At 33.3% G+C, this 25,669-nt stretch overlaps 2 protein-coding genes and 1 pseudogene across 2 annotated transcripts; 1 reads left to right on the top strand and 2 right to left on the bottom strand.

Moving 5' to 3' along the window:
- Positions 1–6,089: 6,089 nt before the first annotated feature.
- LOC121237031 (beta-amylase 3, chloroplastic-like) lies at positions 6,090–9,271 on the bottom strand. Its single transcript, XM_041133584.1, has 4 exons — positions 8,650–9,271; positions 8,236–8,446; positions 7,392–7,502; positions 6,090–7,243 (listed from the first exon to the last, which is right to left on the bottom strand). Exons 1-4 carry the CDS (start codon positions 9,189–9,191, stop codon positions 6,449–6,451), a joined length of 1,659 nt encoding a protein of 552 aa, XP_040989518.1. The 5' UTR covers positions 9,192–9,271; the 3' UTR covers positions 6,090–6,448.
- Positions 9,272–16,176: 6,905 nt separating this feature from the next.
- Positions 16,177–19,577, bottom strand: LOC121237032 (annotated as a pseudogene).
- A 406-nt stretch (positions 19,578–19,983) lies between these two features.
- On the top strand, positions 19,984–25,669 carry LOC121236647 (14 kDa proline-rich protein DC2.15-like). The gene is made up of 2 exons (XM_041133083.1): positions 19,984–20,115; positions 25,145–25,669. The coding sequence occupies exons 1-2, from the start codon at positions 19,984–19,986 to the stop codon at positions 25,550–25,552; spliced, it is 540 nt and encodes a 179-aa protein (XP_040989017.1). The 3' UTR covers positions 25,553–25,669.

A 25,669-nucleotide genomic window follows, 5' to 3' on the forward strand; every position in this document is an offset into this window, starting at 1 on the left:
TGAGATTCTAAATCAATGCTCATGGCTTTTCAGTGCAACTTTCGGCGCCCTTCGATCTACCATGCTGCTTCCTTAGAGTCGTACGTAGATTATAATACAAAGTAAGAATATATTGTACGCGGTTGGGTTTGCAGTACGATAACCTCCATTTTATTGCAAAATTAAAGATTTTTGTCCATTAATTGCAACATGCACGAGGTCTTCGATCTTCTTGCATGATTAATTAATAGCGATCAGATCATGTATTTCTTCGCCATTACAAGAAATTGTTTATTTGTGGCTAGTTAATTCTAACGAAAAGATTATTTACAGTTAAAATGAGTCTGTTTTAGTCACAAATAATCTTTTCGTCACAATTAAATAGTCACAAAAATCTATTTTTCTTCTAGTGCACGTGTCATTCGAATACCAGCTAATTATAATTAATTGAATTAAGTACCATATATATCATGGCCATTGAGCACGTGGCCGCTAGCTGATCCTAACGTGTACTTGTATACTGTATATAAAGACAAATAGGGAATTGTTTTGCCTCCTTGCATGATATAGATAGTTTGGTCTTCATGCGAAGGAGATTTTTTGGGCTTAGCTGTGGCCACGTAGTTGATCTTAGGTCTACAATCATTATATATTATTATTATTATTTTTTGAGGATTTCAAATCTTATCTCTTTCATCTTCCGTCTCTTTCATCCTCTCCGTTCATTGCAACACTTGGAATAAAAAGAAGAAATAGAAAGTGTAAGAGAAAATTAAAGAGATCAAGCTGGAGGTATAATTCGATCGATCGAGACTGCATATATATATATATATATTTTTTGTTTTCATTTTGGGACCATAAATAATAATATTTTTATTGGAAAATCTCATTGAGGAGGTCGTATTCATACGTAATATTAACTTTGTCAAGTGTTGGGCTCCTGTTGGCTGCATGATCTTTGAAAACATGATACTGCTTAATGTTTGTGACATTGAAATTTTGAATGGCTCTCCCACCAAAAAGCTTAAAAAAAAGAAAGAAAGAAAGAAAGAGAGAGAACAGAAGAGAAACCCGACAACGGCGCCAATTAGTACTTCATGATCATGATCACGAGTACTTCATGATCATGAGCAGATTTTACTAAAAAACAAAGTGGTGGGCTCAATTATATATATAGTACTCATGCATGGTAGGTGGAAAGATGCATGGCATTAGCATAACTCTTTTTATTTCAAAAATTTTATTCATTGTCATTTTCATATATTCTTTTACGTATTTTCCGTCTCTTTCGTCCTCTCCGTTCATTGCAACACTTGGAAGAAAAAGAAGAAATAGAAAGTATAAGAGAGAATTAACTTTGTCAAGTGTTGGGCGCCTTGTTGGGCGCTGCATGATCTTTGAAAACATGATACTACTTAATGTTTGTGACATTGAAATTTTGAATGGCTCTCCCACCAAAAAGCTTAAAAAAAAGAAAGAAAGAAAGAAAGAGAGAGAGAGAACAGAAAAGAAACCCCACAACGGCGCCAATTAGTACTCATGATCATGATCACGAGTACTTCATGATCATGAGCAGATTTTGCTAAAAAGCAAAGTGGTGGGCTCAATTATATATATAGTACTCATGCATGGTACGTACGTGGAAACACGTATGGGCACTATAAGAACTCTTTTTCTTTAAAAATTTTATATCAGTCACTTTTATATATTTTTTTACGCATTCTATTAATATAATTGATTATAATATTTTTTTTAATATAAAATAATTATTTTTATCAATTACATCAGTGAAATGTGTGTGCAAAAAATACTAAAAATTTACTGTACGTAGAACAATTCTTTCTTTTATCATCAGATTCGTAGTCATGTTTAAATTAATTAACCATGCACATGGAAAGAAAAACAAGACAGTATCATCCAACCAAAGAGAAGAAAAGAAGGCGAATTATACATAGATATTCAGGCCGTCACTCACGGTTTTGAATTTGGAATATTTGAATAGACGATATCATGCTGCATGCAAATAAAAAGAATTACCAGCTGTCAACTTCTATCGATTAATTGGTGTAATTAATAAATACTCTCTCTCTCTCTCTCTCATTTGAATTCAAAAGTGAAAAGTGCATGCATGCATGGGATCGATCCACTTTTGGAGAGAAGCTGCATTAATGGAAGTATTAAATTAATAATTTTAAGGAAATCTTAATTTGATGTTTTATACCCGCATTAATATTAAATATAATAAAATAACTAAGAAATCATGAAAATATCAAACTCTATGGATCTATTAATAATATTAAAAATTTGATTTGATTGTGAATGAATTAAGTATTAAATTAATAATTCAGAGTACTGTTTAATTCTGATGGTTATATAATTATAACCACAAATTAACCCTTGATATCTACGCGCGCACACACACTTAAAATACCTTAATTAATTTGCATGCTGACTATCAAGGAAAACCCTAGAGTTGTTTTATTTAATTATAAGTTTAGTATAAACCCATAATATTAGGAATCTAATGCGTCATGTGGCCGATCATCTAAAATGATACTCTTTCATAAAGTTCACAGCCATCATGAATTGCAAAATGGATTGAGTTAGTGAAATACTTTGAATTGGGGACAAGTTATTTAATTTGCCTACTTTCAAACTTGCAACACAAGCAGCTAGCTAGCTGTTACTCTCTCACAATTAATAATGACAATATATGTCCGCATATATAGTTTTTCAAGCTGTCATCGATCCCTTGTTAATTATCTTGCTTATGGTTCACCATTTTTGAAGTACAGTATTAACTTCAAACAAATTAATTAACGTAAAACACCTCACTATCACGGCCAGCTATAACTCATAGAGCACACTCAAAAAGTCTCAATCCAATGAGTCTAACGAAAAAATGGTATCCCAGACCTACTCTTCCGGATTTATAGTTTGAAAAAAGATTTTTTCAAACCCAGTTTTCTGTTTCTACTGATCATAAATTGTATAAATGGAATATTGATAGACTCTCTGAATAAGAAATTCTCAATACTATGAATAAAATGTCCATAGTTGCAAATGCCTATGTTAATAACAACAGTCTTAGCCAAACTGAGACCGTTGATCTATTAACTACATGATTTTCTAGTATACTTCGACATTGGTGGGATAAGCATCTCCCAAGAGAAGCAAAAAAAACCATTCAGAATGCAGTTAAGCATGATGACGAAGGCTTACCTATTTTTTATACTACCATAGGAAAGGGTATCCTTGATGGTGTTAATACTTTGATCTATACTATCCTCAAACATTTTGTTGAAACTCCTTCCAATATTGCTAATTGTCTTAGTGATTATTTAAATAATTTGATATGCCGTTAAATGTCTGATTATAGATAGTATCAAGATGTTTTTCTTTCAAGAGTTATGCTTTGGGATGATAGTCACAAACCCTACTGAAAGGAAAAATTCATTGATGGATTACCTCATTTATTTGCTTGTAAAGTTAAGGATAAACTTAGTGATATCTCGGAACTTTTTAATTATGATGATTACACTTATGGTGATATTATCAATACAATTAAGAAGTTTGGTATTAGTATGTGCAATGATAAAAAAATGCTTTGTCAATACGTTAAAAATAATAAGAAAGCCAAATATGAAATGGATAATTTCTGTGAACAATTTGACATTCCTCCTAGATATTGCTCATTCTAGACAGAAGCACAAGCGATTTGATAAATTTAGCGATTACAAAACTCACGCTAAGAAAAATTATATTAAGCTTGATGAATTTTATAAGAAACATATTTCTTCTAATAAGAAAAAACATTTTTATAAGAAAAATACTACCAAAAATCCTCTTATTATTAAACTCATTTATGATCAGATTGATAAAACCAAATTGATCTATCATAGTGCCTACATCTTGAATATCGTTACTGAAGAAAAATGGGGAACCTAATATTTATATATATATATATATATATATATATATATATATATAAATAGACCTCAGTATTCATACTGCCTTGTAAGTTGGATAAAGACCTCTTGTTTATGCGAACTCCGAAACTTAAAGTGGGAGACAGATCAACTTGAGATAAATTTCATGAATTCCATAACCAAGAATATTGAATGCCCAAGAATGGTGAACCAAAAAGCTTATTATGATATATATAATCATGATTATAATATATGAAAAATGATTTGTACAAGTCTCAAATAGACAAATTTCATTTAGTAAGCCATTATAAAATAGTGGATCTCACATAAAAAATGATTACAAGAAACTATTCGTTATTATTAGTGGAACCCACTTTTTTACAAAATGCTTGCATATTTAAGACTTGTCTAATATTTGAAGTTTGTACCTAACATTACTCTTATAATATATATATATATATATATATATATATATAATACCAATTAATTATAAAACACACACAAAGAAAAAAATATCATGTACTGCAAGTCATAGGGACAGAAGGCAAGCAAATTGAGCCTGGAATGTATGATCATCTTTATATGGTTCCTATCGTAGCTCATCTAATATTGAGCAAGCAAAAAAATATCTACGTCCCATGCAGGCTCCCGCCAGCTTAATTCTGAGATTACGTGGGATCTAGCTGGGAAATTTCGTGTTGACGCACACAAAATTATGTAGATGCATCCCTTCTTAAAAATATATCCCCACTTTAAAGATATTTCTAATGATGGCTGATTAATTCTTCATAATCTTGGAAGTTTGTACTGATATTTTGAGAATATAGGATTCTCCAATGTCGCAGAATGCGCGCTTCTGCATCTTTTTTTTTTTTTTCCACGCGTCTTTTATTTCCCTCGACCGTCATGAATGACTTTGCGTGTAAAAATTAATGGAAATTACCTCGAACTCTTGTATTTATTAATTCAGGTTAACTGGAATGATATATATATATAAAGAAAAAAAAAAGAGGACCTTAGATGCATTTGCATATCCTAAAAGCATCAAAGAATAAACCATTTCCCCAGATGTTAAATGCCAAAAATGATGCCAAGATCAAGATAACACAAAATGAGAAAGCAGCATGCAGAATTAATATGCGTAGCACCAAGACATGATCTTGTGCATGCAAAAGTACTTGTAGTGCTGTATAAATAATGCTTTTTTGTTGAGATGAAAAAGCAAATCATGCAGCAGCATCCTTTTTCAATATTAATGGAATTCCTTTCCTTCATGTTTCAGTTTAAATCAAATAATTAAATAAATCCATAAAAATAACTTTTCTCATACACTCCCAAAACTCTCTTATAATTGATTCATGTATTCTCTTACATGTAACTCATGCCTATCCAGATATTCAATAGTGCTCTGCACTTGGAAATGCAGACCCTATTGATCTGTCTTCATGACGATACTATCATAGCACTTGATATTAACGGGATATCATGGACCCAACTGAATATGATTGTCCTCTCTACCCATATAGAAAAATAGGGTATATAATGCAATTTCAAATTCTGGGCTCATTCCAACCAAAGTGCTTGATACGGATTTGAGAATCCCCTTTCCATTCAAACTCATCATGAATTGTAAGCAATTTATGTCCCCCATGATTTCGGCAAATATTTCTATCGAGATCTGTTCCCAACCCATAATAGTGAGTGTGAGCTACTTTTATTTCTGACAATTTCCTGGATAACTTACCAGTCACCTAGCTCGAGATCGAGTCTCCTATGGAAGTAGTTTACAATTAGATTCTTTATCTGTCAGACATCTGGAGGGTAGTGTCAGTGTTTGTAGTATATATTCTATATTATGAGGGCGATTATTTAACTTCTTATTGATCTGGATGTTAATATATTAGCTAGAGAAGAAACCCAAGTTATAGGTCTATTCTATATTATGATAAATGCTTAATTTTGTTTGGAAAAATGGGTTAACAATATTGCATTTCTATCCATGCAAGCCACTTGGCTAAATTGTAACTTTTACAAGGATATATATGAGGAAATACCTCCATTTGAATTGAAATTATTTCCAGAGATCAAAACAGTTCTTGGATCTCACCTACCTCAAAGAATGAAATGGAAAATTTAGACAGCGCGCATAATAAAGCTTGAGCTTTTGATTCCAGAGGTGTATTTTTATTTTCAAGTAAAATAATAATTTATTAATATAAGTAAATAGGCATTGCCTAAGTGCATATGAGGTATATATACAAACAGCATATATATGTATGCAGCTAGCTAGTTACATGATTCCAGAGGTACTGTATGCACAATCTAAACAGCTTAGACCATATTCATGTAGGCTATAGCCACGAGAAGTACAATTCATGACTGCCTTGAAAAAATGTTGGCCCCCCAAAATTTTCCAACATTAGCGTATTGCAGATCCCTTCAACCTTCTCAGATCCCGTCTGTTTTTCTTTTTTCTCTACAGTACTATAGTACACTAACCTGTGGATTGTTATAAATGAAAACACACATATATATGCTCTTTAAACAAGAACAATCTCTATAACATCCTTCACAGTCTTGATCTTTTTGATGAATCCAACGTAAAGGTTACTCCCACTGGAGCCACGCTCTAAAAGCTTAGTGTCACGACCACCTTCTGACATGCATTTTATGAAGTGAACTAGGTGCCTCCAATTCTCCCCTTCAAACAACTTCTTATTCATTCTTAAAAATGTGAATGCGCACAATCCATTCCCAGAGTTCGACCTACTTGTCTCCAAAACTTGTCCATATGCACTTGCATCATACCTCTCTAGAGCATTCTCCCCAGCAAGTTCTGTCCTAGCACTCCTAGTTGCCATCTTTACTTGCCGAACTAATCCTTCTGGTGAACTTTCTGCATTGCCGGCCTGTTCTCCATCCTTCATTTCCATGCAAGTGAAGTTAAATACAACTCCATGTTTGCCCATAATTCGTGCTATTGGAAGGTAACCATCTCTATGTCTAGTATTATAGTATCCAGCAGTTAGTTCAGGAGCATGTGACCTTGTTCTATAATGCCAGTGGATTCCAGCTACTTTTGCAGAAAGTTTTGCTTCAGATCCTTGAAATATTCCTCTTGCAGCAAGAAGGATTCTATCACCATGCTCTAATAGCTTTCCTGAATACCACTCGAGAAAGAACTGTGCATACTCGCTGCTCCATGCTCCATCCCTACGGAAAAATCCAGTATCCTCAGGAAATTGTTTATACTGGCCACAATCATGGGGTCCACTTGTTCCCCAGTCTCTCTTCCCTATTGCCTCTGCTGCTGCTTGCAGGGAAGTTCTCATATACTGCATGGTATAGAAGCTTGTGTAAGAATAAATATAACAGAGCTTAATTAATGGGATATATATACAATTTCTTGAATGTTAGCTCATCATCAGAAGCTATTGGAGTATGAACTTGTCCTTTTTCCTATTTTAAGTAAGCAGCATTTACCTTGTCATAGCATTGAAATTCTCCAATTCCAGGAAACCTCCAAGTTCCATTGCTCTCTGGATAAGATGGATATCTGAGCTCCCCACAAGGACCCATCCCCACTTGAATTTCCTGCCAAAAGAAAAAAAATGAATTTGAGTTCCTAAAACTGAAAGAAATGATTTCATTAATTGTACTCGTGTTGGAAAATGGAAGCACTGGATTAAGCATTTAGCTCCAACAGTGTCCCAAAAAGGATCAGAATTTTTAAAATTCTCTAAATAACTTTTTTTTTTCTTTAATATAAAGCCATAATTTTGTTAATAATTGAGGAGTAGTTTGAATTCAAAAATGAGTTGAGATAGTTTATAAATAGTAGAATAAAAGTTGAATTATTTATTATATTTTAGGTGAGAATTTAAGAAAGTTATAATGATAAAATAAATTAAGATAGATTTTAAATACAAACGAGACCTAAGTTTCATTAGAGTCAAGGTTGATTTACCATAGCTTCAAGTGAAGACAAACTTTGTCAAAGCTTCATTCATTCTTAAGATTATTTGGATAAAAAAACACTCTTTAACTCATCTAATCTTATCATTATAATTTTTTTAAAATTTTAAAAATATATATATAATAAAAAATTCAATTTTTTTTTAAATTTTAAAATAAAAATAATATTAAAAAATATTTTATAATAATATTTTATTCAATTTTTAATTCTAATCTTAACTCATCTCATCTGTAAAAATAAAAGAGATAATATTTTTCCTTCCTAATACTGTTTAAAATCACTATTCAATTTACTGAATAATTAGTCCCAATGGGTATTAGTTTGTAAATATGTCTGTAGATGGATGCTTACCACAATAACGTCGCCTAAGAAATCTCTGAATCTGTCACGGAAACTCCTCATATAGTCGCTGTAGACCTGAATGGGTGTTCTTCCTCTAAGAACAGGTAGTGAATCACACCCCAAGGATATGTACTCAGGATTCCTCCTGCCTGATCTGTCTGTGTACACAAGCTCAGGGTTCTTGCTGATTTCTTCCAGCGCCCATGGAGGTAGAGGAATGCTGCAAGATTCAAGATAAAATGATCGATAATTAATTGAAATTAATTATAACTCCATCTCAATGAAGAAAAGACACTAAAAAACCTTTACCACCCACTAAATCATGTGATGAAAATTGAAAATAGATCAAGACCCATAAATATAAAGCATTAATTAAATAGAAATCCAATCATGCATAGATCCCAATTAAAAATTAGATCCTACCTGCAAGAGTCTCCAACATTTCCTCCACACTGATGAAAGGACATAACAACTTGGAGCTTCAAGCCATGATTCTGAACCATCTGTACGAGCTCAGCATACCCTTCCCAGTTGTACCTCAGAGGTCCATCTTTCTCCACCAATCCCCACCATGCATCCACCATAACTCCTTCCACTCCTGCACTCTTCAGGGCCATCAAGCTAGCATTCATTGCTCGAGGCCTGTTCAGGTTCCCTCGCTGCGTTACTGTATCGAGCGGCAGCATCACAAACACAGGGACCCTTGCATCATTTTCCAGGTTGGAATGCCCACCCGAGAGTGCATGAAGCTGCTCGGGCTTCTCAGTACTTCTTCGGTACCCTTCCAACATCGAGGCCTTCGACTTCGAGAATGAGAGCTGTGCTTCCTGCGCTGAGTTTCTGATCACTCGGATACGGTATGACGGCTTGGTTTGAGCAAAGCAAAGTGCGCCGGGAGTTTTGAGGCTTTTGGTTCTGTCTTTAAGATTAATAAAAGAAGGTGAGCAACGTAGCGTTGAACTCATTGTTTTTTTATTCCTTTCTTTGTTTGTGTTTTGAGAAATTAAGCTCAAAATATTGGAGAGGAAAAAGAGAGAGGTGAGGGATGGATCATGAATAAGGTACTGGCTGTGGCACTGTATATTTATAGAAGCTAAACTCAGGTCAAGTCGCTTTTTCCAAACGTCATTTTCACTATACGCGCTTAATTTGTCAATCTGACCGACTTGAAAAATGAAAGGAATTGCTTCGAAGCTTCACTTATTATTAATGGCACCATTAAAATATCCTATATATATATATATATATATATATATATATATCTCTCTCTGAAGAGTTATTCAAATTAAAAATAATTTTTTTAAAATTCCTTTTATTTTAACCTGGCCTAATATTTAGACTTAAACACATGAATTTGGTCACTCAAGCATTTTTTTTTTTTTATATATATTTTCAAAAATTTTCATAATTTATTTCATAAAGATCACTCAAAGATTGAACACTTTTTAATTTTAAATATTCAATTTTTTATTTAGTAATTATCCAAACACAAAACTCAATACAATTTTTTTAAACTTTTAAATAAAACACAAAAAATAATATAATTTTTTAAAATTTCAAAATAAAAATAATATTAAAAAAATATTCAAATAATTTTATAACTTTATAATATTTTTATTCAATTTTATCTCTCTTATTTTTTTCAAAATTTAATAAAATATTTTAACTCAAATTATTTTATTATTATTCATAAATTATTTTACTATATATATATATATATATATACACTCACAAACTTGGAGATATTTCAAACAAGCTAGATATAACAGCTAGATAAGTTGAAATATCTGCAAGTGGTGCGAACTGATCTTGATATTTTGACTCAATTACCAAGTGGGACATACTCTTGATATTTATGACTCAAATATTGCCATGTTAAATATTGGCCGTACCTGTCCTAGTCAAAGAGTTGTTTGTTTATGCAAGGTTAGTCAGACAATCCCGCAGGAAGAAAATAGCATATAACATGATCAATGCCATACAATCAAATATCTCTCTCTCAGTCTCTTAATTTCTTTTGCCAATTAAGGCATAATATTATAGGCGACTTCTTGTATACAAACGGTTTAACGCATCAAATTATATATCAATATTCATATATATTTTTTTATTATAAAAGATTTTTTTTTAAAAAAAATAAAATCATCTATTTCATAAAAGTTATTTTTTATTTTTAATTCGTATTATTTTATTAAATAAATATTTTATATTTAATATTAATATAAGATTTGATATGTAGAATCGCTTGTAAAAAGATTTATATATATATATATATATATATACACATACATACACGTAGCAAATTAGTCCACAAAATGAGCTCAATAATTAAGTGTAGTTCTGATCTTTCATTGCTAGCTAGCTAGCTAGCAATCCGTACGTGCTGTGCTGTGCTGTGCTGTCCGTCCTAGATAATGGGCTTTGATGATGATGACGACGACGACGACGAGAGTTGATAAATTTTCTTGATTCTGTTTTTCCAACAGCGCCTTGCTTGTTTAGGATAAGAAAGAGCTAGCTGCATGCAGAAGACCGGCTCTCTTCCAGTCGTTGGGCCTACATCTGAACTTGCGTTGTTGTAACCAATTCTTTGCTTTCATTTTCATTGAATAGTTGTGCTATGTCTTTTGTTTGCTTTGAAGTTTGAACTATATATTTCCTAACCTGCCTGGCTAGGAAGGATCATCCCCATACACTTTTTGCTAATAGTTGCTTGATGGGCGGCTAGCTCCATCTAGATTGAGTACTTCTAATCACAAAGTTTAAAAATTATTTCATCTCATTTTATTATTATAATTTTTTTAAATTTTTATACAAAATATAATAAACAATTCAACTTTTTCAAATCTTAATTCAAGTTTTTCAAATTTCAAAATAATATTAATATTAAAAAATAATATTATGACAATATTTTTTTAAATTTTCATCTAAAACCACTTCATCTCATCTCTAAATCCAACCCAGCCCTAAATCAATTTTCATAGCTTTTCAGTGCAACTTTCCTTCTATCGTATCGCTTAGAGTCGTTGATACAAAGTAAAGAATATATAATATGTGGTAATATATGATACTACTTTCTTGATATGATATGAAATAAATGGGTTTGAATTTGATATGAATGTGTTTGGTGGGTCAAAATGAGTTGACCTAATAAGACACAATTAATAAACATGTCAATTTTAGATCAACCTACGAAACTTACAATATTCAACCCGTATAATATAAATAAATTATATTTTTAAAATTTTATAAATGTTTAGTCTTATATGTCATTTTTCGTTGTTGAGAATATCTAATATTAATAAATTAGTATTTGACTACTTAATATTAAATTATTAAATCTTTTTTTATAATATATAGTTTTATTTTATGAAAATATTAATTTTTATATTATATATTATTAGTTTGAATATTGATAATAAAATAATTATTCTTTCTTACATTAATGTAGTATATATAGCAAAAAGATTTTGTACATTAATTGCATGCATTGCATGAGAGGTCTTCTTGTTGACTGACGATCGGATGTATTTCTCTCCTGTTATTCGAATGCCTAAATTGAACTGAGACCATTGAGGCCGTCATGAATGTGTGCCGAAAAGACAAAAATATTTAATAATATTCAGCTTACATTAATATTAATTGCTATGTATAAATTAGCTAATTCTTGCTGAAAGCTGCATGTTCGATGGGTCGAGTCATTTGTTGTGAATTGTCGAATTCGATGGGTGCACGTGACATTCATACCTGAAATAGATTGGAGCTCTACTAATTATATGGAATTAATTAAAGAGTAATACTAAATACAAGTTGTCCCAAATGTACAAGGCTTGTATAAAAAACATTTTGTAAAAATATAGGTCCCATAAAAAAATAAGTGAGTTTTTTATATTTTTTCTCTAATTGAGTCTATCTTTTTTATAAAAGACTTGCGTAAAATTTATATATTTGAGATTTGTATGTATTATTATTCTTAATTAAAACTAAGCATGTGGCTCCTATTTACGTTTATGTGTGTGTATAAATATATATGTATATATATATATATATATATATATATAAAGACAAATAGCTAATCTTTTAATTGCCTCCAGCTTGCATGATATAGATAAAGATAGGTTGATGCAAATTAAAGGGAGGGTTGCTGGGCTTAGCTGCGGCCACGTAGTTCTAGTTAGTTGAAACTCATAATTTTTTGTGGAGGATTTCAAATCTCATATCTTTCAATATTATTCGTCTCTCACTTCCCCTCTTCCGTTCATTGCACCACTTGAACTTACCTCATATTTCTCATTGAGGACGTCATACGTACGTACGTATATATAGAGTTTTGTTATTTATCAGCTTTTCCATACATTACACTTAATTTAATTTAATTTATTTTATTCTTTTTAAACTAATTAAATTCTTTTACTTATCATCTATATATTATATATTTAATAAAATAAAAAAATTATATTTAATATATGATATGAAGATAATAAGTAAAATTTTTAATAAGAAAATCAATACTTCTTCGCCTCATAATGGGTACCGACAATAGATCCCAATTCATTTTTTTTAGTTAATAATGAAGTATTTTTAAATGATGTTGAGGATTTTTTTTTTTTTAAATATTTAAAGGAATTAAAAAATGCATGAAAAAAATGACCTCATTGGTAAGCAGTGTGAGACCCACTCTCGATGGTCCTACCATTGATAAGTACGTAGAAACGTGGGCATCATCCAACTAAAGAAAAAGAAAAGAAGGGGAATTATACGTATACAGGCTGTCAGTCACGATTTTGAATTTAGAATATTTGAATAAGAGAAATAATTTATACAAGTTTTAAATTATAAAAAAAATATTTTTTCTTAACAAATTATTTATTATTAGTGAGATCTATATTTTTATAAAATATTTATATAAAATTTATTTATTTGAGACATATACTTAACTTTAATTTTGCAATATCTAGACGTCATCATGCACACAAATAAAAAGAACTTGTCAACTTCCGTCGATTGATGATACTCTCTCTCATTTGAATTCTTTTATTATTTTTTCTTAAGAAAAGGGAAGGAGGGGTGAAGAGCGTAGCAATTTTTTTTGAGCGTAATTATAAGAGCCTCTCTCTATTGTAAAATGTTCGATTTATACCATAATTACTGTCTTAAGGGTGAGCTTGTCATCATTATACCCTTAAAATATCCAGCTGGTTCAAAGTTCATCCTATGACCCAAAGATCAAGTTTTACCATCACAAATAATTTTAACATATGTTTTAATTCAAACTCCTGATATTAAAGTCATGAAATAACAGTTCGTACCGACTGATCAGCTACCATCTTCGTGTCTCTCTCATTTGAATTCAAGTTAAAAAGTGGGATCCACTTTAGGAGAGAATTAAGAAGTATTAAATTAATAATTTTTTTAAAAATTGATGTGTTTTATTCCGCAATATTGAATATAATAATAATAAAAAAAGAAATCATGAAAATATCTGTCTGAGAAAATTGATTTGATTGTGAAGGAAGTTTTATTCAGAGCAACTCTTCTGATGGTTAGAACCACACAAATTAACACTTGATGATCTATATACTTGAATGTCTTAGGATTTTAGATATAAAAATATTTTTAATTCATTTTATCTCATCATTACAATTTTTTTAAATTTTTATATAAAATATAATAAATAATTTAATTTTTTCAAATTCTAAATTAATAATAATATTAAAAAATAATATTTTAATAATATTTTATTACTCATCTAAAACTTACTCATCTCATCTCACTATCTAAACCAACCTTTAATTTGCTGAAAACCACGTGGAATGTAATCATGCTACGGTTCCCATCCAAACCTATATATCCTAAGCTCACTAGTGGAATGCATGCAGGCTCCCTCCCACCAGCTTCTGTGATTACGTTACGTGGGATCCAGCTTGGAAATGGGAAATGATACTCTCGCATTTTAATCGTCTATGTATTTATTTATTTTTATTTAACAGTTAAGGATGTTACTATTAATATTAATATATATTTTTTATATTTTTAAGATATTTAAAAATATTTAAAAAATATGAAAAATAAAAAAATAAAAAATAAAGAAGTGGGATTTAGGGGCGGCACCCTAGCAGTGCACCTATAAAATTTAAGTTTCATTTAGATAGTAAGATGAGTTGATTTTAAATAAAAGTTAAAAGTTAAATAAAATATTATTAAAATATTATTTTTTAATATTTTTATTATTTCAAGATTTGAAAAAATTATAATAATAAGATGAGATAAGTGAAACCTCTGTATCTAAACGGGGTTGACGCACACAAAATTAATACAGATGCATCCCTTCTCTCTTCAATGACTTTGCGTAAACCATTTTTGATCACCAACTTAAACTGAAAATGTAGTTGCTGAAAGGTGATGAACAAAATGACATGGGGACCGGAAGAAGTCATCTCTATTGAGTAGAAATATCAAAACTTGGAGCCAACGTCATTACTGTGTAAAAATGAATGGAAATTACCTCCAACTCTTGTATTTATTAATTCAGGTTAACTGGAAATGATAAAAAAAAAAAAAAAAAAAAAAAAAAGGGAAGAAAAAAAGATGACCTTAGCTGCATTTGCATATCCCAAAAGCATCAAAGAATACACCATTTCCCTAGCTGTTAAATCCCACAAATTAATGCCAAGAAGATAACAAAAAATGATCAGAAAGCAGCATGAATTCATGCGTCGCACCAAGACAAGTCAACTTGTACGTAGTGCTGTATATATAATGCTTTTGAGGTGAGATTAAAAAAGCAGATAACTGCAGCAGCATCCTTTTTCAATATTAATGGAATGCCTTTCCTTCAGGTTTCAATTAAATCAAATAAATAAATCCATAAAAATATGGCTTCCATCATAAACTCCCAAAACTCTCTTATTGATTCATGTATTCTCTTACATGTAATTCATGCCCATGCAGACAAATATATAACTGGATTCTGCCACCAGATATTCAACACTCTGCAATAGGAAATGCAGAACCTATTCTGTCTCCAAGACGATAGCACTTGATATTAACCGGATATGGACCCAACTGAATATGATTGTCCTCTCCGCCCATATAGAAACATAGGGTATATAATGCAATCTCAAATTCTGGGCTCACTCCAACCAAACTGCTTGACACAGATTTGAGAACCCCATTCCATTCAAACTGAATTGTAAGCAACTGGGCATCGGAGTCTGGCTGCAGGTCGGAATAGGTAACAGAAAAAAATTGTTAGACAATTTATGTCCCCATGATTTCCAATTTTTCTATCGAGATTTGTTCCCAATCCATGATAGTAATTAGAAAGTGTGAGCTACTTCTATTTCTAACAATTTCTTGGATAAATTGCCAGTCACCGTATATGTAAAGCAACACATTCATTTTCATACCTATCAGCATCACGATGTTGATTTTTTAGTGGGTCTGGTTCATCATATTGGTAATATTGAGATTATATATTGTAGTGGATTTGGTTGATCAAATCAAGACAAGGTATATTTATCTGTATATGAAAGTATGTACTTAATCTAACCATTACTTAGTTGTAAAGCACTCAATAACCTGGTAGAGCAAGATGAAAAGTTAAGAAAAGATGATGGGAGTACTCCAGTGGATAAATGTAGATATTAATATCTGTAGATGAGAAATGTTTGGCCACAGAGGAATTTCACAAAATGGTTTACTTTTGTGAAATCTCTTTGTGGCTGTAGCAGTTCTCTCTACAGATTAATTTATTTGTATCATACTCATCCAACCATGGCCTTTGTAGTTAATACAGTGACTCAGATCATACAGTCACCTTGAGAGTCTCCTATGGAAGTAGTTTACAAGATTCTTTATCTGTCTGATGTCTGGAGGGTAACGTTAGTGTTTGTAGTATTCTATATGATGAGGGCGATTATTTAACTTCTTATTCTGGATGTTAATATATTAGCTAGAGAAGAAACCCCCAACTTCTAGGTCTATTCTATTTATGATAACCTGGTTCCACCTTTCATATTCCCTCTTTTCTTAACATCTATAATCTTCAACTAACTTTAAGTTTTCTCAGCAAAAAAATGGAAGGAAAGGATATATATGTCACTTACAATTTGCCCACGTCTTCGGGGAAAAATGTAACCTTGATAATCAACCCTGCCTTTATCTTCTTCTAGGTAAAACTGGAAAAAACATAGATAAAAAATCATAAAGATTAAAACTCACCCTTAATTCCTCGCGTAAAATTAACAAGTTCATAAACTTTAGGGTGCTTGAATACAGTCAACTTCAGAGAAAATCAAAAGCTACTTTATAATCAACGTATTTAGATTGAATTTGTTACTAATCGACAACAAAGCAATAGTATTAGCTGGGAGATTTCATACAGCCTGTAGGCATATTTTCAAAGGAGTTGATCCTTTATTATGTTCATATGTGAAATGTATCAACAGTGCTCCAACCCACCACACCATTCAACTCCCCTCAACCTACAACACCAGACATAGGAAAAGCTGAGTAGCAAGACACACACCTGGAGCCAGTTGTGGAAGCCAGAAACTTCTTCTTCACCACGCTGCTTGATTTCTCCAACAAATACGTGTTCAAAAGCGGAAGAGGAACCAGATGTACCACCTCGTCCATAGAGGTCAAACCAGAGACTAGTCATCATACATTTAAAATCTTGATAGTTCTCAGATTATAATACCCTTGGACGAGAGATACTTGTGAAGATATTTGACTGGTGCAGTTCTACTAATTTCTTCTATAAATGAAGCTTGCTCTTGCCTCTCCTCAGACGATACAACTTCTTTGCACCCTTCGTCTGGGTTATAATTGTCTAGGAGAGAACAGAAACGAGAAAGAGTACGTCTCTGGAATATATTTTTGTTCACCCAGCTTAATAGGCATCCTTGTGCCATATCTTCTTTTTGGAAGACCTTCTTCCCGTCTCCACAGTCAATTTCATAGTCCTTACCAGGTACCAGACGGTTTATATCAAGTTCCCAAAGCTTGTTGCAAGCTTGTGACAGGTCAGCAAGCTCCTCTTCAGTGGGCTCTAAATAAGCACCATTTTCAACCTCATCAGAGTATTCTTGCTCGGTGGGAGCACCTTTGTATCCATGCCACTGATCCGTCTGAATCTGTCAATAGGTTGATCAAGTGAATCAGTTAGAAATTGATGATACAAGTAACAGAATTTCTTATTATGAAGAATATTATAAAATCCTACACAATTGATTGTGAATAGTGAATCCTAGTTTCCCAAATGCAGCTTTTACTATTTCAAAATTGTTCAGTGGTACTATTTCAAGGTAACATGTCCAATTTTCTAGCCAAAGATCATCACTAAACCCCAGAACACAGTTGCTTCGAGGTACTGGAGCCTCATTATCTAAACAAAAAACTACTAAAATAGAATAAACCAAACATTTTTGTGGTCAGTAATTACTCTCTTTTTAACCAAAAAATATTTTCATCCCTCTGTCTCTCTCTAAAACAAACACACAAACCTTTTTTATAGATCCACACATACAGCCCCAAAACGTTTGTAATGCTAACTACACAATGGAACTTGACAAGAATAGTGCCGTTGAGAAGTGAACAGAGAATAGATGACACTGCCCAAAATCATCTATCGGGACCAAGAGAAAGTTTACTGCATTTTTGAAGGGTGATGAGTTGAGCAAGGATAAAAAAACCTTGTGTGGCCGCTTTCGAGGCTTTTCACCAACAGTCTTCCAACCACCATTCTTCTCCTCATCATTCTCCTGTAAGAAGAGTTCAGTCCCACCATATATAACTGAAAATCTTAAAAACAAATTCCATCATTTTTCTTTATAATAGGAGAATTAACAAAATCAACCTCTTCGTCTCAACGTTTTGGTCATAATCATTATTAGAATATAATTTAGTTATTCAATTTAGCTTCACACTTCACCCCATTTCAACTAAATATTTCATGTATCAGGTCCATTTATTGAGGGGATTTTGACCCACAGATGGGAGAGAGTGTTAGAATATAAGTTAAAAGATTAAATTTACTTATTCCTATCAAATTAAGCTTTTCGATAAGTGGTAATCTAACAACCATGTTGCTCAACATCTTCAACCTTTTCTTGTCCCTCATGCACAGTCTGTATTTATATATTGTACAGATCATTCATATTGTGAAGAGATCACAGAAGCGTTCAAAAGTTAAAAGGAGGACGACCTATATCATGAATTAATACTCAATATAAAAGGTATGTTGACCTTTCAAATCATTATTCTTCATGACAGCATAGCAGGAATGGAGAACAAAGAATCCTTTTAATGATCAAACGCATTCAAACATACAAGCACAAATAGGTGTTTAAAATAAGACTAGAGTTCCTATCAATGATCACAATCACACCCGAAGAGGGTTATCTGCTTGTTGTCACCAGTAAATTTTGAATAAGAAATGCTTTTACAGAGATAAACACCAGAAAAAATCTCCAAGTGAGAAGATCGAGACCATTCTCTTTGAGACAAAGGACTTGCCTTCTATCGGGTCAGTGTCGAGGGAGCGTACACCAACTAGTTGGCTATTTTGAACATTATGACTAGACCCTGAATATATCACAACTTAACACTACTCGAATTAATCAAAATTCTACAACACAAATCGCAGCCAATCCCCAGACTACAGTAAGACCCACCAAACGAGAGCAACAAAAAACACACACAAAAACTAAATCACCTTTTGAGGCCACCCCGAAGGTCTGGAACCCGAGAAATCCCACTCACTCATTCCCAAATTCACCATTTTCCTGCAAAACCACATTTCCATTTCCATTTACACTCAAATTCCACACCGTAAATATCAGAAATCGTATTCACCAAACCTGTCTGCTCGGCCGGTTCTGAGTACAAGCATGAAGTCGATCAGAGCCCTCTTCACCCTCATCCGGCTCTCCAGACGCAACCTACGAATTTCAGCTCTGGTCAGTGATCGCGGGTCTCCAACTGTGAAAAAAAAAAACGATCGATGGCAAAAAAACCGAAAAACCGACCGACCGGCCGCTGTCCAAACGGCGCCGTTTCTACCCAGGGTTTAAAGTTTTAAACAACCCGTGCTCCAGCCTCCAGCCTCCAGCCTCACTCTCTGCTTCTCCATTCTCCTTCTCGAGCCCTCATTTTCACTTCTTCAATTTTCACCCTCTCCACTCTCCAGCGGCAGCGGCCCAGCCTCCACGTCCCTCCGGCAAACGGCGCAAACCCGGTGATCCCACTCCAATTCCGTACCCCTCAAGGAGCCCACCGCGTGTTAAAATAACCCCAACGGAGTCCGCCGCAAGCCGGTGTTTATTTTTAAGGTATGATTTTCAGTTTTTGTAACTTTATCGTCGTATCAATTTATGTCCATATATTTTTAATTATTTATTATCTATTGTGTAAGGGTTAAAAAACTTTGGATCAAACTTTTGCACTGTGAAATTAAATCCGAGACCTAATTCGGAATTCTCACAGTGAGTGTTCTTGTTAGATCAAAATCAAATTATTAACTTGTGTGGCATTTGCTAATTTAATATTGTGTTGACAGTTTTGTTATAAAATTATTTTGATTCTTGAAATAATTTGTGAGGTTGATGAGCGATCTAAAATCGAGATTAGAGTCTTAGACTTGTGATGTTTGCCACGTTACAAACTAGCTGCTGTGTAATTGTGTTGATTTTTTTGCTATTTGTTTGTTTTAATTGTTGTGTAATGACGTGGTGTATATATTTTTCACATTAGATGGCTTTTTCGTCAAGTCCAATTGATCTTGATTCGAACTCATCCTCAGTTGGAGAGAGTGATAGTTTGTTAGGAAATCTTGTAATCTACAAATATAGTGAAGATACTGTAAGGTTGGCGCTTGCGGAGATGGTAATCATCGATGAATTGCCATTTAAAATTGTCGAAGGAGAAGGATTTAAGAAGTTAGTTTGGTTGCTTGAACCTAGATTCAAAGTGCCATGTCGAGTCACGGTTGCAAGAGATTGTACAAAATTCTTTGCATCTGAAAATGCCAAGCTTAAAAGTTGTTTAAAGATGAGGGAATGAGGATTTCATTAACTATTGATACGTGGACATCGGTACAAAATCTTAATTATATGTGCCTAACTGCACATTTCATTGATAGTGATTAGAAATTGCAAAAGAAAATTATTAATTTTTGTTTAATCCCTAATCATCGAGGGGATACTATTGAGAAATATATTGAATCATGCCTCCTTCATTGGGGCATTGATAAGATATTTACTGTTATTGTTGATAATGCTAGCTCAAATGATACTGCAATTTCATATTTGAGGCATTTTTTTACGGGGAATATGTTGGGGGGAAAGTATATGCACATAAGATGTTGTACTCATATTCTGAACCTTGTCGTGAATGAAGGTCTTAAGGAATGTAATGATGCCATTACAATGGTTAGAAATGTGGTTAGATATATGCGCTCTTCCCCTGCAAGATTAGACAAGTTTAAGAGATGTGTAGAAAAAGAGAAAATTGATTGTAAAAACATGTTGTCCCTTGATGTGCAAACCTAATGGAATTCAACTTACATGATATTGGAGGTGGCTGAAAAATTTGAGAAGGCTTTCAAGCGGATGGAGAGTGAGGACTATAATTTTCTCTATTACTTCAAGTTTGAAAACATTGGGCCTCCTAGAGCTGACGAGTGGGAGACAGTGCGAGTTTTTGTGAAATTCTTGAAACTGTTTTATGATGCCATTTGTCGATTTTTTAGGTCTTTATATGTCACGACAAACACCAATTTTTTAGAGATCTGTATGCTCCAAAAAGAGTTGGTTATGCTAAGTGAGAGTGGTAATAGTTGTTTGATGAACATGGTCATAAGCATGAGAATGAAATATGATAAGTATTGAGGTTCGTTGGATAGGATGAACTTCTTGTTGTTGGTTGCAATTGTCCTTGATCCACGTAGTAAGTTAGGGTTTCTTACTTTTCACATGAAAAAAATTCATGATGAGAGTCGGGCTTAAGAGTTGGTGTCGAGTGTGAGACAGTTATTATCAGACTTGTATGCGGAGTATACTGCTACGTTCGGTTTTACCTCGACTAGCGGAGAACATGTTTCCCATCTAGCATCTACACCCACAAATGATGGTGAAGACAATCATGAGTCACAATTTTGTTTATGAGTGGTTGCTAGCATCAATTGCCTCTGGATCTATAACTGCCAAAACAGAGATAGACTGGTATTTATCAGATAGTTGTGTGGCATTCAACCAATCTTTTGACTTGTTGAACTGGTGGAAAGTTAATGAGCCTAAGTATCCTATACTTGCGAGGATTGCGTGAGACTTATTAGCCATGCATGTTTCCACAGTTGCATCAGAGTCAGCATTTAGTACGGGAGATCGTGTACTTGATCATTTTTGAAGTTTGTTGGCTCCGAGTACTGTTGAGACATTTATTTGTACTCATAATTAGTTGCGACATCCATCAACGCCAATTGATATTCGAGAGTCCATGGATAATGTTGAGAGCTACGTAGTAGAATCTGGTAATATTTTTCTCATTCAATTTTCATATTCATTTACTTTTATAATTTAATTAAATTTCTTTTTCATTATCCTAATTTATTAATATTGATTATTTGATGTTTTTCAATATAGAGAACGGAGCATCGTTCATCACAATTATTGATGACTGAAAAGTCAAAGACTGCATTAGGAATCTATTTGGAATCTTGAGGAATGAAGATTTGTGAAATTTTATTCAAAAACAATTGTTGCTTACTTGTTTAAGACAATTTGGTTTTGTTTGTAATGTGTATTAAACAATAAACATCTAGTGGAGTTTTTATTTATTTATTTTTAGTTATTTAGTAATTAGTATATAAGACTATAAAATATAAGTAATATTAGTAGTATATATGTAGTAATTATTAGTTGCTAATAGTATACATGGCATTAAAATTAAAAAGAAATTGAATATTTAAAATGAAATTTAATTAAAATTTAGCTAAAAAAATTCAAAATATTGATGATCTTGAATAATAAATTGAGTTCTAAAAGAAGTTGAACTGAGTTTTAAAAATGTCCAAAAAGAATGGTCCAAATCGACCCAAACTGATAAATCGACCGTGAACTAACTGGCAACCATTTGGCCGGTTTCACCCTCTTACACGATCAGTTTTGATCGATTTTCTTTCCCAAAAATGGCAAGGTCGGTTGGTTTCGATTTTTGTACAAAACTAAATCGAGGGGATCGGTTTTTACCTCTAGTTAACCATATGAATAGTTGAATGAAAGGAGAGAGAGAGACTAAGAGAGGGGTTGGTAGTTGAATAAACAGAAATGCTTCAGAACGGTCGGGCTGCTAATAGGGAAAGAGAAACCCTCCATTCAGATATCGACATGTAGGAAAAAATACAATAAGTTGCTTAGGCTTCACCACACAGAATCACAATAGGCAAGACGTTGCATTGCCAGTTGTCTCTTTGCACTGCCGCCCAAGAAGAAGACGTTGCCTACCTCCAGTCGTCGAACACAGAAAATATAAAGAAAAATCGAAGTAAGCAAATTCTGACAATTTTCTAAAACCAGATGAAGAAAATATGAAGCAGAACGACCCTCCCCCCCCCCCCCCCCCCCCCCCCCCCCCCCCCCCCCCCCCCTCCCAAGGCGAACCCAGATAGCACCCTGCAATCTCAGCTTTTTCATACCCAAAAAAATACCCTTTTACATGCAGAAATACAAAAATAATTACTGAAAACTGATCATCAGATAAGAAAATATGCACTTTGTTCTTATTTTTTATCCAACTACATCCAGGTTTCTTTCTCATTCCTCTTCTTAATTGGGCCACATCCTTCCATTTCCCCAGTGCAGGAAAGAGAAGGTATAGTTGTTGGGTAAGAAGCTACTCTCAAGCATATCAGTACAGAGAGACAAAGCTTTAAGGGATTCATCCCTCTCAGAAAAAAGCTCTGACCAATGACCATGGTGTTCCATACCAATGTGGTTCGATGCGGTAGATGGCAAAAGAGTTGGCAGGCGTGAGTTAAGTCGACGTGATTGGACACTGCACAAAAGGAGATGATCTTGCAGCGGCTTGAGGATCCAAGATGGCGCCTGAAACTGTGAGATGGGGGAGGAGGGTCATGGGTGAGGGGGTTCGCCGGGAGGGGGGTTTGAATCACAAGGGGAGATCTATCGATGCCATTGCGAGAGAGGGGGGAGCAGAGCAGAATTGCAGGGGGAAGATTTCGGAGGAAGATTTTTGTTATCTAATGTGATGGGGTTCAATGATGATAAAATAGAAGTGATGTGTGGCATGTTTTTATTGGTTGGCTGTTATTTGAAGAAAAATAGATGGACCGGTTATAACTTTTTGTCTTAAATAAATTCGAGGGTGGACGTGATGGCGGGAGATGGCAATTTTGTAAATAAGTTTTTTTTGTTTTTGCAATAACATGCTTTTGCCGACAAATTCGAGCGAGACGTGTCTTTCCTTTTTTCTTTTAAAAAGAATTAAATTAAATTTTCAACTCTTGGGAGGAAAATAATCAGAATCAAATAAGAGTAATTATTAACTAATTTCGGATGAGATCTCATTTAAAAAAAAATCATTTTCTACTCTTAGAGAAAAATAATCACAATCAAATAGCAGTATTCATTAATAAACTTTAAAATATAAATATTTAATATTTTCATCCTATTATAAGTTAACGTGATTTTAAAAAATAATGATTATGTAAAGAAAAAATCTACCCATCATCCTCATACTACACATCATACATAATTTTTTAATTTTTAATTTTTTTCTCTTACTAAATGTGTGATTGATGGATGATGAGTAGAACTCAATTAATTTAGTAAGAATAAAACTAATTTTTTTTAAAAAAATAAAAATAAATAAAAATAAGTGTGATGTGTGGTGTGTGAGGATGATGAGTATCAAAACTCGTAATTTTGCTTCAAGTACAAAAAATAATAAAAAAATATAAATTTGCTCAAACTGTCTATATAATATTTTTCAGATAATAATCCATATATATCAGCATTTAGGGTGCGTTTGGATATTGAAGTGAGTTGAGTTGAGTTGATAAAATATTATTAGAATATTATTTATTATTATTATTATTGTTATGAGATTTGAAAAAATTGAATTGTTTATTATATTTTGTGTTGAGATTTGAAAAAATTGTAATGATGAGTTGAGATGAGTTGTGTTTCCAAACGAAGCCTTAATCTCTCTAAATTGAACCACTTAATTTAATCAAACGATGTTGTAGATTTTTGGAAAGAAAATAATAAAATGCAGTGGAAATGGGAGGTGACACGTCTATGCTAAGAGGTATATATAGTGGAAATGGGAGGGTGACACGACAGTGAACTACTGATCATGTTGAATTATAATCAACAAGAACAGTGCCCATAAAGATTAGCCACATATATACATAATACTAGCTAGCTTGTACAAAAGTGTGGGTACTCATGATGTCAATTCCTTCAAAAAAAAAGAAAAAGAATATTTTTAGGTTGTTGCGTATATAAAATGGCAAGTGGCCGTACGTCAGTTTCATTATCTACAGATTCGAAAGAACTCCTGATCCATTGATCATACTATATAATATTACGGACGTAGAATCGATCCCTTGGTTTGTTGACAGCTAAGTAAGTTCTCGGCCAATGTTGATTCACATGATCATCGATTCATGTTCACTGCCTTGTTCTCTATATTTAGTTAAACTTATACCTCAAGTAAAACCAGAAGTCATCATGTATTGCTCTTAAATTTCTGCTATAAATAGCGCTTGATCATCTTTACATCTCCATAACAAAACTGCACGAACGCATTTATATCAGCACTAACGTCAGTAGTGATTAGCACTTGGGTAAGGTAAAAGTTTGAGATCATCATCAGATGGGTTCGGAGCTAGAGAACTTTGCAAGCTGCTCTTTTCATCTCACTCATCAACCTTCTCTTCTTTACCCTTGTCAGTGGTAATTGCTACATTTGTCCTAAGCCTTATAAGCCAAACCCTAACCCAAGCCCGAGTACTAGTACTACTCCGGCAACCACGCAGAGCTGCCCCATAGACGCCCTGAAGCTGGGAGTCTGTGCCAAGCTACTTAATGGAACGGTCGGTGCAGTTGTTGGGACCCCACCAGATGACCTTGCATGCTGCTCTCTAATTGGAGGGCTTATCGATCTTGAAGCTGCACTCTGCCTCTGCACTGCCATTAAGGCTAACATTCTTGGCATCAACCTTAACATTCCCGTTTCCCTTAGCTTGCTCATCAATACTTGTGGGAAGAACGTCCCCTCTGGCTTCCAATGTGCCTAGCGACGCATGCATGACTTCTTTAGATCTATCTATCTGATTTGTAACGCTGCTGTGTATTTGTGTGTTTTTTGTTACTTTTTGTACGTTTTTCTTATCTCCTAGCCTTCATGATGAAGT

This window comes from Juglans microcarpa x Juglans regia, chromosome 6S, assembly GCF_004785595.1.
Source record: "Juglans microcarpa x Juglans regia isolate MS1-56 chromosome 6S, Jm3101_v1.0, whole genome shotgun sequence".
NCBI classification, from domain to species: Eukaryota; Viridiplantae; Streptophyta; class Magnoliopsida; order Fagales; family Juglandaceae; genus Juglans; species Juglans microcarpa x Juglans regia.